The sequence below is a fragment of the Zalophus californianus genome, chromosome 1 (genome assembly GCF_009762305.2).
Source record: "Zalophus californianus isolate mZalCal1 chromosome 1, mZalCal1.pri.v2, whole genome shotgun sequence".
Taxonomy (NCBI): domain Eukaryota; kingdom Metazoa; phylum Chordata; class Mammalia; order Carnivora; family Otariidae; genus Zalophus; species Zalophus californianus.
Genome location: NC_045595.1, coordinates 36,340,610 through 36,357,205, shown reverse-complemented (window position 1 = coordinate 36,357,205; position 16,596 = coordinate 36,340,610). Strand labels below are relative to the sequence as shown.

The 16,596-nt window shown below is 37.1% G+C and overlaps 1 protein-coding gene across 5 annotated transcripts in view; it reads left to right on the top strand.

Annotated features, from left to right (window-relative positions):
• Nucleotides 1-16,596, top strand: part of UBA3 (ubiquitin like modifier activating enzyme 3) — a 28,188-nt gene that overhangs the window by 857 nt on the left and 10,735 nt on the right. Inside the window, exons 1-6 of one of the 5 annotated variants that reach the window (XM_027584230.1) lie at nucleotides 3,102-3,212; nucleotides 3,384-3,425; nucleotides 5,253-5,373; nucleotides 6,724-6,804; nucleotides 10,541-10,623; nucleotides 13,199-13,279. In XM_027584230.1, coding sequence (XP_027440031.1) covers nucleotides 3,193-3,212; nucleotides 3,384-3,425; nucleotides 5,253-5,373; nucleotides 6,724-6,804; nucleotides 10,541-10,623; nucleotides 13,199-13,279 — 428 coding nt within the window. In that variant the 5' untranslated portion in view covers nucleotides 3,102-3,192. Of the gene's footprint in view, nucleotides 1-3,098; nucleotides 3,213-3,383; nucleotides 3,426-5,252; nucleotides 5,374-6,723; nucleotides 6,805-10,540; nucleotides 10,624-13,198; nucleotides 13,280-16,596 lie in introns of those variants that run through there. The other 4 variants (XM_027584232.1, XM_027584233.1, XM_027584231.1 and 1 more) reach the window with 4 other exon arrangements.

Here is a 16,596-nt window from a genome sequence, read left to right as displayed (position 1 = left end):
TGTATGGTATTAATAATAGTGCGCTAACCTGATTTGTTTTCTGTGGTTTATAATGAACATCCACTGACTTTTCTCTATCTTGTGGCAATTTTATTGTTGTGGTTGTCTCTGAGTAGGCTTGATAGGGGACAAAAAGGTAGAAGATTTCAGTATGATGCCAACAGATATTTTGAGTCCTTTCAAGGCTCTGTGAAAGCACTCTGGGGAATTAAAAAAAAAAAAAAAGGTGAGAAGAATGCAGCCCTGCCCTGCCTTCAGGGATCTTGCAATGCAGTGGAAACGCTAACTTAAATATATTACAGTAAGAGGAGTGCTAGGTAGAGATGTGCCAGACCTTAGCGCTCAGTTACAGGAAGTTAGAGGGTGTAGAAGAATTCCCTGGGGCTTAAGAATTTCAAAAAGCAGCACTGTGGGCAAGCTGAGAAAATGATCTTGGTCATGACCAGCATACCAGCACCATTAGGACCCCACACCTGTTGGAGAGATCAGTGAGCATTAGGAGCTGTGACCAAGAACCTTCCAATTGCTCAGGACTGCATGACCATAAACTGTCAGATGTCTGTTAGTAATAATATGATTCCTCATTGATCATAGGCAATTGATATCCAGTAAACATTTGTTCTGTGAATTTTTATTTATTTGTTTAGAGGCACCTGGCTGGCTCAGTTGGTAGAGCGTGACTCAATCTCAGGGTCTTTAGTTCCATGATGGGAATGGAGCCTACTTAAAAAAAAAAAAAAAAAAAGAATTTATTTGTTTAAACCTCCAAAGAGGTTTAAAAATAAAGAAATGAAAAAAAGCCGGATATAACTGTATTTAGCATGATTTCCTTCTCCCTCTCTAATGAAGTATTAACCATACTTCTCTCTCTGGCTGCATATGAGAGAATTTGTTTTCCCACTACACATTTCTATCTTTGTCAAAATAATTTTAAATAAAAATGGACACATCTGGAATCCTTACTTGATTTCAGGTACTCTTCAAAATGCTATTAGTAGCAGCACTTTGTCATTATTCATTCAGGGGTTGGCCTTTCTGCAGCTCCTATATCCACACTTGTGCTTCTAGATAGACTCACTCTGAATATTTACCTGTCTGTATACAAACCATAGTGGATAGTCTAATAGTTTATGATATATTACCTTTGAAATGAAATAAATCTGTTTCATGTCTGTTACTTTCATTGCTGGCAAGGGCAGGTGGCTATTTCTAATTGGCCTGACTGAGCCAGTGGGAGTGCCTTGGTGTCATCTACCAAAACACCACCACAGGAGTCTAGGTGTTAGTCCCAAGGCACACAGATGAGGGGCTAGATGCCTTTGCAGTTCTCCTCATTGTCCAGCAGCACCCTGTTCCCAGGCCTCAGCTTCCTCCCTATGAAATGGGTAGGTTTGGACTAGATGATCTCTAAGGCACCTGTTGGTTTTTATCATCTGAGGGGGCTGTGGAGCTTGCTGCCACTAATCAGAAGATCTCCTCTCTGATCAGAGAGTAGCATTGCTGAGGCCCCACCCACACTAGTCTGTTTTGAAAAGCGTGGGCTTAATCTCAGTGGTTTCTATCTGCAGAGTAGTCTGGGCAAAATTAAAAAAAAAAAAAAGAGTTTTCTGGGTTGATACGGAGACATGTGACCCAAGAAAGTGGCTGGTGTCTCCTGCTACAGACTGTGGACTGTGAACTGTGTCTTCTCCCATTTATTGCCTGTCACTGACTTTCAGCTCAATGAATGCTATTGAACTGAACCTGATTGGGGGATAATAAAGGACAAAGAGGAGACAACATCATAATTTATTAACAGCAGCTACATTTACCGAGTACCCATTAGGTTTTACGTACTCCATGTCAGTGGTTCTCAAGCTTTATTTTGCACAGAATCATCCAGGGTTTTGCAGAAGGTTGGGGATGGGGCCTGAAAACTTACATTTATAACAATTCCCCAAGTGATGCTAATAGGGCTGATCAGGGGATTATAATTTGAGAACCATTGTATTTCATTCAATTCTCAGTCTTACAAGGCAAATATTTTACAAATGAAGACCCAGCAGTATCCCGACTCTTATAGTTTGTAAGTGGAGAGTTAAGAATTTAAACTGTTCTTCTTCCTAATTCTAAATCTCATTTTTTTCCGGCTCCAAGAAAGGATATATGTATATATATGTGCATATATACATATATTTTTTTGAATATGATCTTTTGTATCCAGTCATCCAGACACTCCCCCCACACAAACACATCTATCTATCTATCTATCCATCATCTATGTCTGACTGTGAAAATAGTCCAAATTTAATCATTTATCTTCAGGTGATGCGATTACAGGTGTTCTAAATTATTCCTTAATTTTTGTGCTTTTTTTCTTTATACTTTTATTTAAATACATATTTTTCCCCAGAAAAAGTTTTTTCTATCCAGTTCCATTTCTGCTGAACTTATCTGAAAGAATCATGTGACATTAAAAGATTACCATTGATATTCACAAAGGAGGAAAATAATAATCTCTTCATCCCACCACTATAAACTGATTTAGATTTTATTCTTAAAGTGCGTACTCTTATGCAAAAATGTTTCCTGAAAATTTAAGGTGAAAATTACTCCGATGCTTTGCCTCAGAGAGACGCTCTGCAGCACGAGGGTGCCTCTTCCAAGGAGTTTTTTCATAGAATATACCATTTTTAAAAAAGAATTTATTTATTTGAGAGAGAGAGAGAGAATGAGAGATAGAGAGAACGAGAGGGAAGAGGGTCAGAGGGAGAAGCAGACTCCCTGCTGAGCAGGGAGTCCGATGTGGGACTCGATTCCGGGACTCCAGGATCATGACCTGAGCGGAAGGCAGTCGCTCAACCAACTGAGCCACCCCAGGCGCCCAGAATATACCATTTTTTATAATTATTAATTAGTACGTAAGTTGTATAAACGTATAATGTATTATGTGTATATTTTCACGCAACCTTATATACTGGATAAGATTTATGTAATGAAGTGTAATCAAGATTATATTTACACGCAAAAGCCTTAAAGCCCAAGGGAGCCTCCAAGCCATCAACCCCACCCCTTCCTCTGGCCCCGCCCCTTTGCCCCTTTCCGCTCCTCCCCGTCCTTTTCCAACTCTCCCTGACGGCCCCGCCCCTTCGCCTCGTTCCGCCCCTCCGCCCCGCCCGCCGTGGGGGCACCTGGGAAGAGGCGGGGAACAATATGGCGGATGGCGAGGAGCCGTAAGTACTCTGGATCTGCAGGCGTGCGGGGCCGGGCTGGGTTGTGAGAGAGCGCGGCGGTGGGCGGTCGCCGCCGCCACCCGGGGTCCCCCCACCCCCCCGCCCCGTCCCCTCGCGGCGCCCGGTGTGTAGCGTGATGCTGACCCTTCTTTTATTCTCTCTTTCTTTTAGGGAGAAGAAAAGAAGGAGAATAGAGGAGCTGCTGGCTGAGAAGTTAGTGCTGCCGGGAGGCCGGGGCCCTCTCCGGGGACCCCCGCCTCCCCCCACCCCAGGCCTAGGGGACCAGCCGCAGCGGGCCCGGGGGGCTGGGAGGGGGGCACCCGGAGCGCAGGCCGCGCGGCCTCATCCCCTGACCCCCATCCCGGAGCCCCAGGGGCCCGGCGGGCCGCTCCTCGTCTGTATCTCGGGCGGACGCCGGGCCCGGGGTCCACCGCAGCAGGCCCGGCACCGGCCCGCCGGGGTGGTACTTGACCCAAAGGTCTTGCGGAAGGACCCTTGAGCCCCCAACCCCCCTCCACCCCAAATTGTCATAGCCGTGACCTTGTGAAAAGGGAATCTTTATTAAACACGTGAAACGGACACTAGGCCCTTTTTGGCCTTTCGTAATAGTATTATTACGAGACAATAGTATTATTGCTAACTTTTTATGAGAACTTTATCTGTAAGGTTTTGTACTAAGCACTTCATTTTTGCAACATAGTTGGCTCTTAAGGGTTAATGTTGACTCCAAAGAGTTTATTTTCTCCATTTATTACACACCCTATTTTTTATCAAATGTTTAGTTTTGTGCTGGTGAGACAGATTTAATCTGTTTTCTAACCTGGCCCACGCCACATAATTTTTCTTCTCCCTACATGGGAGGAGTAGAAGGTACTCTTGCAGTGGGTGTGGTGAGTTAGTAGTTTCTGTGCCAGTTCCCAGTAGCGTGTTTTAGTCTTTATGTATCTCCCTCCGAAAGTTTAATTTCAGTTGCAAAAGGATTGGAATGACAAGCTTTATTTCACATTCCTTCCCACCTTTCATTTCCTTTCCACCTTTGCTTAAAATGACAGTAAAGGCTTGAATGCTTACTGTATGGCAGATATTGTACTAAGGCCTCTATGTGGATTATCTCTTTATCCTTGTTCTGACCTTAAGAAGTAGCTCCAGACAACTTAACATGAGATTTATAGCCATTAATAATCAGCTCAAGGTCACAATGTTGTTGTGGAACCAGACCCAGCTTGACATCAAATGCTATGGTCTTTATTGTTAGGCAATACTTGTAAAAATTGGATATTACTAATACATCTGGAGGTAGAAACTGTGGGTTACAGGAAATTTGAAAATTAAAAATAATCACAACCAAACATAAATCTTGCAGAGAGTAAAAAATACATTTGTTAGAGGAGTCCCTCTTTATTCAGTTGTATGTTCTAAAAAGTTTTTAGATGGCAGTGCCTATCTGTAGTGTAATTGTAACCCCAAACTTCTTTTGTGTTGAGTGGAAACAACACCTCATAGTGTTAAAAGATTCTTTTTTGAAAATTGGGATCTCTTTCAGGGAAAAATGTGTGAATGTTCTCATCAAAAATAATCATTAAATCACATCTTTCAAACTTGGAAAGGATACATGAATTATATTAGATTTGAAGCTTCACTATTATGAAAGTGGAGTTTCTTTTTTTTTTTTTCCTGATCCAAGTGTGTTGTTGGAACAAACTGGGGAAGTTTACAGTGATCTTTTATAAATTCCAAATGTGGAGAAGCCCATTTCTCACCAATTGACCAAGAATATCCCAAGTTTGATCTTGGGGTGCTTTAAGGATCCCAGAAACATGTAGACTGATTTATCTCATCAAATGTGTAGTTCTTAACATTAAATGAACTAGATAATAGCCAAGAGAAAAGTTCAAAGCATAAGCATAACCACATTGATGTTTCCCTTTTTATTTGAGCAGGTTTGGTGTAGTTACTTTTTCATTTGGGGAAACCATAATAGTTGTAGGTGTGGCTTTTTCCTACTGATCTTTGCAGCTGAATTTACTGTGTTCTGTGCAGAATGGCTGTTGATGGTGGGTGTGGGGACACTGGAGACTGGGAAGGTCGCTGGAACCATGTAAAGAAGTTCCTCGAGCGATCTGGACCCTTCACACACCCTGATTTCGAACCCAGCACTGAAGTGAGAAATGTTTATTTTTAAATAACTCCTCTAATAGTTTTATGTTTCAAAAATAATAAAATGCTTTCTTTTTAGTTTGCTCTTTAATAAAACTATTAACAATTGTATAAGTTACCTTAAAATACTAAATTGAATATTTGCAACTGATTATAATTGAATGACAAATATTTGAGTCATTATTTTCACATTTCTCATGTAATATGTTGAAAATTCTCAAGAGTAAAATAACTTCATAATCTCATTTAAGATTCTAAGTTATATTTCACTGAGAATTACAGTTTTAAAATGACTTTTGAGACACAGTCCCCTTTTTAACCCTACTATGAGAAATTAAATTTGATAGAAGTATAGATGTGCTTGCTTAAATTTTGAAATTTAGTTGAAATGAGCATCTTTACCTAGAATTGAAAATAATTAATTGCATGTTAAAAATCATATGACTGCTGTATAATAGAGGGATAGAATTTTGGACTGGTAGTTTGACATAAGGCAAATGTTCAACTAAATACAACTTATTTTTTACTGCAAGGTAGAAAATATATTCTTTATAGTTAATTCTTCTGTCTTGTGTTTATAAAGAGATGTTGTTTTGAAATAGCAGTATTATGCCACTCTTAAAATTAAGGTACAGACTCTTGGGTTTCATTTACTGTATCATCAGTTTAACTTCTCTCCTTTAATCTTGGACAGAATTGAAAGTATTTTGTGTTTCTTTGGATACTCCACCATATTTTCTTGTGCTTCTGAATTTTTTTTTTTTTTGCCAGATAATTTACGGTACTGTTCTTAAATCATTGTTTTAAATTGTATTTCTGCTGATGTACAATTTTCTAAGAGTTTACTGTTTTTTTTCTTCCTGTCATCTCTTGTTTTGTAAGTTTCACTCACTGTGTTCAAAAGCAGCAATTATTTTCTTACCTTTTTACCTTAAAACCTTTAAACACCTTGTGCGGTGCTTGAGCCTCTGTTCTTAAGGTTTTTATACTTTTCTCTTTTTAGCAAGTCAGTTAAATAAATTTGATATTTTCATCCCCTTTCAAAGTTTAAAGAAAAGTCTTAATTAACTAGGTATAGTAGTTTTTCTTGTTGGAAATAACCTTTTAATTCAATAAAATTAAAGTCAATTTAAAAACATTAAAATTGAAACCCTCTGAAATCATTAGATTACAGAAATTCTGGTTCTACCTTGTTCATAAATTTAAAATAATTTATTAAATACGAAGTCTGCTCTTTATCCTCAATTGCATTTTTCATGGAAACATCAGAAACTGTTTTATGGCTTATTGCTTTATTGATGATGCTTATGGTTATTATCAACCAGATTTTAATACGCCTTTTCATTCTTTACAGTCTCTCCAGTTTTTGTTAGATACATGTAAAGTTCTGGTCATTGGAGCTGGTGGCTTAGGATGTGAGCTCCTAAAAAATCTGGTAATATATATATATATAAATGTATTTTTTTCTCTGTGATAATTAAAGCTTTTTCTTTTCCTTTTCTAGTACTAGGAAATTTCTTTATTATGATTGTTAACCTTTTTTCCTGTGAGCCTTTGTTAGATAAATTTAGCAGGTCAAATTCGAGATAGTAATTAAAATAATGATATAACTGTGGAACTTTTTACGCTCTATAAAGTCCTCAACTATAAAGTCATTGATAGAAAATTCTTGTTTTCTTCTCTGATCTTTATCAAACAAATCTTTGTGCTTCCTCTTGCATAGCAGTCATTAATTTCAGTGATGTAAATAACAAAACTGGTAATTCATATTTTAACATGTAATTTTAAAAGAATTATTTCTTCTGTTCCTCAAAATAACCCGATTAGGTGGCTAGGATATTGTGTCATTCTATATAGAGGGAGAAACTGAGGTTTAGAGATGTTAAATGACTTGCCTGAGTTTTTCTGAATAGTGATATTCCTAGAACCTAATCCAGGTCATTAATTCTTAGGTGTGCTTTTCAATGAACTATTAGGTCATTACATGACTTAATCAAACATAAAATTTGGGATAGCTAAGCTTTTTTTGGGGTCAGTTTGTTTTCACTGAATATCATCTTAAGAGGGGGTACTTTTTAGATAAGCTATTTCTATATACTGGTTTGAAATCCATAATATGTGACTTACTAGTTTTACTGACTTTTCATAACCACAGATAGCTTTTTATAAGGCTTTATTGGTTTACTTAATAAAAATGGATAGGGGAGGAATTGATTTAAAGGTGTTGTATGTCAGCCTTCTCAGTGGTATGTAGAAAATAGGAAATCCTAGAGGAAATCCTTAGACAGCGAATCAGGTCACATAGCCAGAGGGACCTAAAAAGTTGGCCTTGTGGCTGCAGTTTAAATGTCAACAGCTACATTCATTTTGCTAAGAAAATATTAATGTCACTCTTAGTGTAACTGCAGAAACTTAATATGCTTCTTGGTACTTAACTGCTGTGCTCAGTTCTGAAGGGATTGTAGGTCATCAAGGTCTATGTCCTTAATGAATTTCAAATTTCATTGGAGAGACAAGTCTTACACAAAATAAATAGCATTATGTATGATATACTATGGGATGGGGTGCCAGAATGACAGAATTTTCTCAAACATAAAAACCCTTGGAGTACCAAAGAGTTCTAGAAGGGAAGGATTTATGGAGGATGGGTAGTGGTTTTGGTAGGCATTCTATGTAAAAATCCTCTAATGCTTAACTTTTTCTATTATGAAGCTGTTACTTGCAAATGTGACATACAGTGATTTTAAATGTAAATTAATTGGAGATTAGATCTGAGGAATAGTCATCAAGCAACTTTAGGAATGGCCTTGTTATTTATTGCATTGTAATGTCTTAAGAAAACTAAAGCTTTTCAATTACCACTTGTTATTTTGCTTATTTCAGACATAAATATATGAGAAATGTACATGGTTTTTTAAATTGACTGTAGGTCCCCCCCAAAGGCTCATTCTGAAAAAAGAATATGACATTAATATTATTGACTGAGAAAATAGTTATAGAACCACCTCTCCCCATATGCCGGGCACCATTTTGAAAGCTAAAGATACAGTATTGAAAAATACTGACAGGTGTTTGTGTTTGTGGGGCTTATGGAAGGAAAAAGACAAATAAAATACATAGTATGTCAGATGGTAATAAATGCTATGGGGAAAGGAAGAATGGAAGATAGGTAGCCTGGTGGGAGGGAAGTGGTTTACAAAAAGATGCTATTTGAGCAGAGAGGTGAGCAAGAATATTCTAGGCAGAGGTAACATCTGGTGCAAAATCTGTGAAGTGGGAGTGTGGCTTTTATGTTCTAGGAGGCAAGGAGGTTATTATAGCTAAAGCAGAAATGGGCAAGGGTGAGCAGTTTCCCATAGGATATCGAGAGGTAATGGGAGATGGAAGGGCTCAGAGTGAATATTACAAATGGCTTTAGAGGCTACTGTAAAAACTTTGCCTTTTACTCTGAGTCAGGAAGTCTTTGGAGAGATTTAAGCAGATGAGTTGATTGATCTGACTTTTAACCTGGTTCAGTGTGCCTGATGTACGGAGAAAAGACTCAAGGAAGAACAGAGCAGGAAGCTGAGAGGCTGGTTGGAAGGTTGTTGTCATCTAGGCAAGAGGTGGCAATGACTTGGAGCAAGATGGTAGCATTGGAGGTGGTGAGAGGCAGTCAGATGATGGATATGTTTTGAGGTTGGAGTTAACAGGATTCACTCGTGGATTAGTTGTGGAACATGAGAGAGAGAGAGGAGCCAAGGATGACACGACAAGGTTTTTCCACTGAGCACCTGGAAAGATGGAGTCAGCATTCCCTGAAATGGGAGACATTGGGAAAAGAATAGATTTAGTGGTGTTGGTGAGCAAGGATGATTGAGTTTGGTTTTGGAAACTGTTAAGTTTGAGATGTCTGTTAGATGATGCTTTATCTTATAAGATTGTCGGAGATCACCAGCACTAACCAGAACTAAGCACAAGGCCACTCCAAATTCTAGCCAGTAAAGTAGGAGGAAAACTCCTGAGTGAGGTGAACTGGAAACCAATTTTTAATGTTCAGATTTCTCATGAGTGTAGTGACCAAGTGAAGAATGTATTTTAAAGATACTTCAGGTGGGTAAGATCAGAGAGACTGAAAATTGTCATTGGAAGTAGTAACATGGGAGTCACTGGTGACCTTGACGAGCAGTTTTCTGCAGAGTGGTGGGAGTGATGAAAGCTTGTTTAGTGTATGTGTGAGACAGGAATATGAGAAAGCAAGTATAGACAACTCTGGAGGATCTCTTGCTATAAGAAGGGCCAAAAAGTAGGGAAATTATTGACACCTGGTTTAATTTGACTGCTTAACTGGCCAAGACCAGAAAAGCATGATTAATTATTGAGGCTTGTTTTTTTTAATCTTTTGCTTCTGCTGGTAAATTTGAGCAGTGGTTGTACTGCAACAGTTTGTTGCTTTTCCCTAGCTTTTTTGATTGCTTGTTCTTGACTCAATACTTTTTTTTTTTTTTTAAAGATTTTATTTATTTATTTGACAGAGAGAGACACAGCTAGAGAGGGAACACAGCAGGGGGAGCGGGAGAGGGAGAAGCAGGCTTCCCGCGGAGCAGGGAGCCCGATGTGGGGCTCGATCCCAGGACCCTGGGATCATGACCTGAGCCGAAGGCAGACGCTTAACGACTGAGCCACCCAGGCGCCCCTTGACTCAATACTTTTAAGATATTCCTTTTACATGTGCTGTGTACATATGTGTGTTCATAATATACAACTTCTAATAGTTATTTCTGAATCCTGACATACTTAATGTTACGTAAACTAAGATAAAACTTGTAGGAATTGCTTAACAGTATTCTGAAAAAGAATAGCAAGTTCAGTTAATTAGTAAGACTTGTAAAATTAAAACATCTGGCGGCAGCAGCAAAACAACAAACTTTACAAATGCGTTTATGGGATTATAAAACAACTGTAGAAATTTTGAGTTGTTCTCTTTTGGTTATAGACTGAGTAGTTACACATTTTTGACCTTTACAAGAACCCTGACTTTTATATACTTTGTAAGACTCTTTAACCGTTGAATACAATTATGTAGAATTTATTATTGAGCATTTATAAATTTAGGACTACCTTGAAAACAAATATTAAAATTTCAAATGTGTGGAAACTTCTGCTTAATTGGATTTTTTTTATTCCCACAGGCATTGTCTGGTTTTAGACAGATTCATGTTATAGACATGGACACTATAGATGTTTCCAATCTAAATAGGCAGTTTTTATTTAGGTAAGTTTTAAGATCTTAGTTTAAAATTCTGATAATCACTTGAATTTGAGTACATTGTAGTTTAATAATTTTTTTAAAACTGAGAGGGTAACACTAATTTTATTTTAAAAATAACTACCACTCCCTTTTTAGGTAAAAGTTTGCAAGAAAATTGTGAGCATTCTGGTGAAACTAGTTTTATAAACAAATATATGATTTTGTTGTTGTTTAAAGAGATTTCCAAATGGGTTATGTGATTTGGGGGATAATTGTGCTCTGAAGACATGGAGCAGGGCTCTTTTACTTCTATTGATTTCATAAGAGAACAGTAGCTGGAATATTAGGCCCTAGTGAGATATATTGGTGGGGACTTATGAGCCAAGAATTGTATGGTGACACTGGGGCAATGAAGTTGTGAGAGAGTTTGGACTTTCTTACAGAAAAAAAAAAAAGTGGAAAGTTAGAGAAAACCCAGGAGCAGTTGAAATGGAATAAAGGGATAATTATCATAGACAAACATGAAATACAGAAAGCATCTAGGAATGGGTTGTTAGAAATGACTTACAAACTGCAGGTGGGCATATATGTAGCCGGGAGGAGAGGTTCATTAGTGAATTTTAGTATGTAGCATTTAGAGATTTGACAAGCTCAGATATAAGTGTCATTGGTCAAAGAATTATACATATGGAGAGATAAGGACTTTTTATTTTTCTCTCTAGTGATTAGATTATTAGCAGGAAGTGCTCAGATAGTTGGAGGTATGCATTATAAGCTTAGGTTAGCAGAGAAGGTAAATTTAAATTTTTGGATAGGCATGAAACCTCTCTTTGTGGAAGATGTTAAAGAGGCTGAAGGATGGGTTATAAACAAAGTCAGATTAAGGAAGTATTGTAATTGCAATGTGAACTCTACGTTTAATGTTTAGGTTTTATTTTTTTGTTGATTTATTTATTTTTTAACCCTTAAAATTACCCTTCTCTACAGAAAACTTTGTGGATCCTGACACATTTTTAGTATATATGAATGCTCTAACAAAGATAACACTGAGTTGATTGGTTTTTGATAATAGGCCATACCCTTTAGTTTGTAGCTAAAATAATGATTGAAAATCATAATGATAGTTAACATTTGCTGAGTGCTTAGGTTGTAGTAAACACGTCCTAAACTCTTTATCCATATTACCTCCTTTGATCTCAGAGCAGCCCTCAGGGCAGGTACTTGTTTTCAAGATTAAGCAATTAGGCCAAGGTATCCTGCAAAGATGCCTGTGAAAGGCCTTTTTGTTCAAAGTGCAGTTTTTTGGTGGAACAATCTGATCCACTAATTCTGGAAAGGTAAATTAGCAGTCTCCACAGAAACCATCTAGGAGTTTTTTTATTTGGGATCTACTGTGGAAGCACATATAATCCACAACATAAAAGAATCTTGAAAGTCTCCTTTATCACCTTTACCAAAAGAGCTCTGTCCAGAGTGGTTGAATGCAGTACTGAAATCAGGTTCCTTGATTTATAACTAGAGCCTAGTTATAGGACAAAGTCAGAATAAAACTCTTATCAGAAGCTTTGAATCAAGAGGAGCACACTGCTTCATTGGAGAGAAGAAAATCGACCTGTTAAATTATTTTTCTTTAAAATTCCAATTTTAAATAAAAAGTAATTTTTATTAGGAACATTGATTTTTTAAAATTTTCATTTATTTTTAAAGTATTCTGTGCTTATATATGAAGGAATATAAAGAGATAAGAATATGGTTACTGTCTTCCAGGTGTTCATAGTCTAGTGGGTATGATAGACCTCTGTAGCTAATGAAAAATGTGAAAAAGTAGTAATGAAGCGCTTACTATGTATGTGTGAGGGAGTGATTTACTTTTGTGAGGAGAATGAGGAAGTACTACGAAAGAAAATTCCATTTGTACTGAGATTAGAAGAGAGACTTCTCTGTGTCCTTTTCTATCTATAGCTATGGTTCTTATCTAGAAATGTTTTGAGGTCTTCTGTTTTTAGTTTCTTAAGAATGTTCAGGTCATTTGCAATTTTAGATAATGCCTTTGGCATTATTTCTTCTTCAAAAACATGCTTATGGCTTCGTTTGGGACATAAAATTTGTTTAATCAGCACACCCAGGAAGAAGAGGATAAATGAAGGTATTTGTATCTCCAGAATGAATCCTGTGTGTATTTCAGCCAAGACCTCCATAGTAACACCTTGAGGTTCTGGGGTTCAGGGCAGATTTGGAAGGCTCTGTGTGTGGGATAATATTTTACATTGGGAAATGCCACAGTGAGAAGTGGCCAGGAAGCATGCCATTGTTATGCTTTCCACGGGGGGGGGGGGGGGGGGAAGCACTGTTTTCTATTTTCATTTAAGAAATAATTAGACTTGTCAGTACTTGTAAATACTTCATTTGGAACATCAGCAAGCGTTGACGTTTGATGTTGAATGACTAATTACTCATCAAAAATATTTAGATAAAAGTGTTCCTTCTAAATATCCTCTAAATAAGCTCACCATGAATATTTTTTATGTCTGAAAATAAATTATATAGATCATCTAGATTTATATCATGAATGATAATTTACATATAATTTTTCCTGTAGGCCTAAAGATGTTGGAAGACCTAAGGCTGAAGTTGCTGCAGAATTTCTAAATGACAGAGTTCCTAATTGCAATGTAGTTCCGTATCCTTTTGACAAAAAGTTACTTAACTTTCTAAAGCTTTGTTTTCTTTATTATAAAAGAGGTGTTTAACATAGAAAATACAGATAAGCCAAAAAAAAAAAATCAGCAGTAAGCTTATTACTGGTACCTACTGGTGACATTTTGCTTTATATTCATTCCAGTCTTTTCTTTAAGGTTATATAAATACTTTTTGCCCTAATTTTTAAATTAAGCTTTTACAGCCAGTGCTGTTTATTTTGCATTATTGCCCTTAATTTCAGCTTGAATTGCATATCTCTTATGTTAGACTATTAAGTTCCTTGTCTGGCTATAGTTAATCTTTGTGTCTCCCTACAGTAGCAGACTGAATAGACAGTCAGTATATATTAACCAAATGGAACGTGTATCAGAGTAAATTTATTTTTCCAAGAAGTATGTTTTTAAAAAGAAGTGTTCTTTAGATCTGGAGAACTTCCAGTGTTTTATAGAAATTCAGGAGGTGAACTTTGCTATTTGGGAAATGCCAGAGGATACAAAATAAACATACAAAAATCAGTTGTATTTTTTGTATACTAGCAGTGAAAATGTGGAGAATGAAATTTAAAATACAATGAATGCCATTTACAACCGCTCAAAAAAGGGGGAAATATTTAGGTGTTAATCTAATAACGTAAGTATATGACTTGTATGCTAAATACCACAAAATGCTGATGAAAGAAATCAAAGAAGGCCTAAATAAATGGAAAGATACTCTGTATTCAAGAATTGGGCAATTTGACATAGTAAGGATGTTATATCTCCCCAGATTTGTATACAAGTTTAACACAATTTCTGTGAAAATCCCTGCAAAATTTCTTGTTGATACAGAATAGATTATTCTAAAATTTATATGGAAAGGTGAAGGACAAACAATTTTGAGGGGCGCCTGGGTGGCTCAGTCAGTTAAGCATGTGCCTTTGGCTCAGGTCATGGTTTTAGAGTCCTGGGATCGAGCCCCCCTCATTGGGCTCCTTGCTCAGTGGGGAGTCTGCGTCTCCCTCGGCACCCCACCCTGCTTGTACGCACTCTCTCTCTCAAATAAATAAAATCTTAAAAAAAATTAAAACAATTCGGATGAAGAATAAAGTGGGAGGAATCACTGTATAATTTCAAGACTTACTATACCTACAATAATCAGGACTGGGTGATGTTAGCAGAGATAGAGACATACATCAGTAAAACAGAGAAACCAGAAATAACCACAGGCAAATATGGCCAGTTGATGTTTGACAAAAGTGCAAAAACAGTTCATTGGAGGAAAGGATAATAATCTCTTCGACAAATTGTGGTGGAGCCATTGGATAGCCATAGGCAAAAATATGAATCCCAACTCAAACCTCAAAATTATAAAAATTAACTCAAAATGCATCATATATATTAAGCATAAAATCTAAAACTTTGGATGACAGTGTAGGAGAAAAACTTGTGATGTAGGGCTTGGTGAAGAGTTCTTAGCTCACATCAAAAAAGTATCCATAAAAGAAAAAAATTGATAAATAGAACTATATCAAAATTAAAATTTTGCTTTGTGAAGGACCCTGTTAAGAGAATGAGATACAATGATGAGAATGGGATATATTTATGAAGTAGGTATCTGACAGAAGACTCATCCAGAATAAATAAAGAATTCACAAAATTCAGCAGTGAAAAAACAATGCAATTAGGAAATGGACAGAGAATGTGAAAGGACATTTCACTAAAGAAGATAGCAAAAAGCACATGAGAAGATGTTCATCATCACTATAAGAGAAATCCAAATTATGACAACAGTGAAATATTACTACATACTTCAAATAGCTAAAGTAATAGTAATATAAAATCCTGTCAAAGCTACAGAAAAACTGAATCACTCATACATTGCTAGTGGGAAATGTAAAATGGTATAGTCATCTGGAAAATAGGCTGTTTTTTAAAAACCTGAACATAAACTTTCCATGCAACTCAGCAGTTTCATTCCTGGGTATTACCCCAGAGAAACAAATACTTAGGTCTGCATAAAACTTGTTCTTGAATGTTCATAGCATCTTTATTTGCATTAGCCAAAAACTGGAAACAACCCAAACATCTGTCACTAGGTGAATTATTAAACTGTGGTACAGCCATACTGTGGAGTATTGCTAAGCAATAAAAAGGAATTAACAAAACATGCAACAAGTTGGGTGATATCAAAGACATGCTGAATGAAAAATGCCAGCTTCAAAAGGTCATATGTTGTATGTTTCTATTTATGTAACATTCTTCAAATGACAAAATTAGAGACAGAGAACAAATTAATGATTGCCAGGGATTAGGCGTCAGGGGACAGAGAGGTGGGACTCTAAAGGGGTAGCAGGAGGAAGAGCTTTGCTGTGATGGAATGGTTGTGTAACTTGATGGTGGTGGTGGCTACACAAATCTACACAAGTGTTTAAATCACAGAACTGTACATACTCGTTTTATCAATGTTGTATTAGTGGTTTTGAGATTATAGTCCTGTAAGATGTAACCATTGGGGGAAACTGGATGAAAAACACATGGGAACAAACAGGGTTCTAGAGGGGAAGGGGGTAGGGGGGTGGGTTAGCCTGGTGATGGTGATGGGTATTAAAGAGGGCACATACTGCATGGAGCACTAGATGTTATACGCAAACAATGAGTCATGGAACACTACATCAAAAACTAATGATGTGGGGCGCCTGGGTGGCTCAGTCAGTTAAGCGACTGCCTTTGGCTCAGGTCATGATCTTGGAGTCCCGGAATCGAGTCCCACATCGGGCTCCCTGCTCAGCGGGGAGTCTGCTTCTCCCTCTGACCCTCCCCCCTCTCATACGCTCTCTCTCTGTCTCTCATTCTCTCAAATAAATAAATAAAATCTTTAAAAAAAACTAATGATGTAATGTATGGTGATTAACATAACAATAAAAAAGCAAGAAGAAAAAAAACCCAACCCCCAAAAAAAGCATTTAAAATATTTTTTTTGTAGTAGGGTTGTCATACACATGAAAAGTTTTTGATAAGTTGAATAAAAATGTCACACTGCATGCCTTTAAAAAAACACATGGGACCTCTTTATACTAGCTTTGCAACCTGTGGATCTATATTATTTCAAAATAAATGTTTAAAAAGGTAAATACAGGCCTCCATAGGGAGAAAGAAAAAGAAGAATATACATGCATACTCTAAAAGTTAGATCTGTGAACTTCGGGTATTTTATAGAAATCTAGGATGTGGGATTTCTTGGTGTGGCTTCTGGGTCCTCTTATTGCTATTCCTGTTTGCTCTGGTTCTCGCTCTCTCTTTTTTTAAATACTTGTTTCAG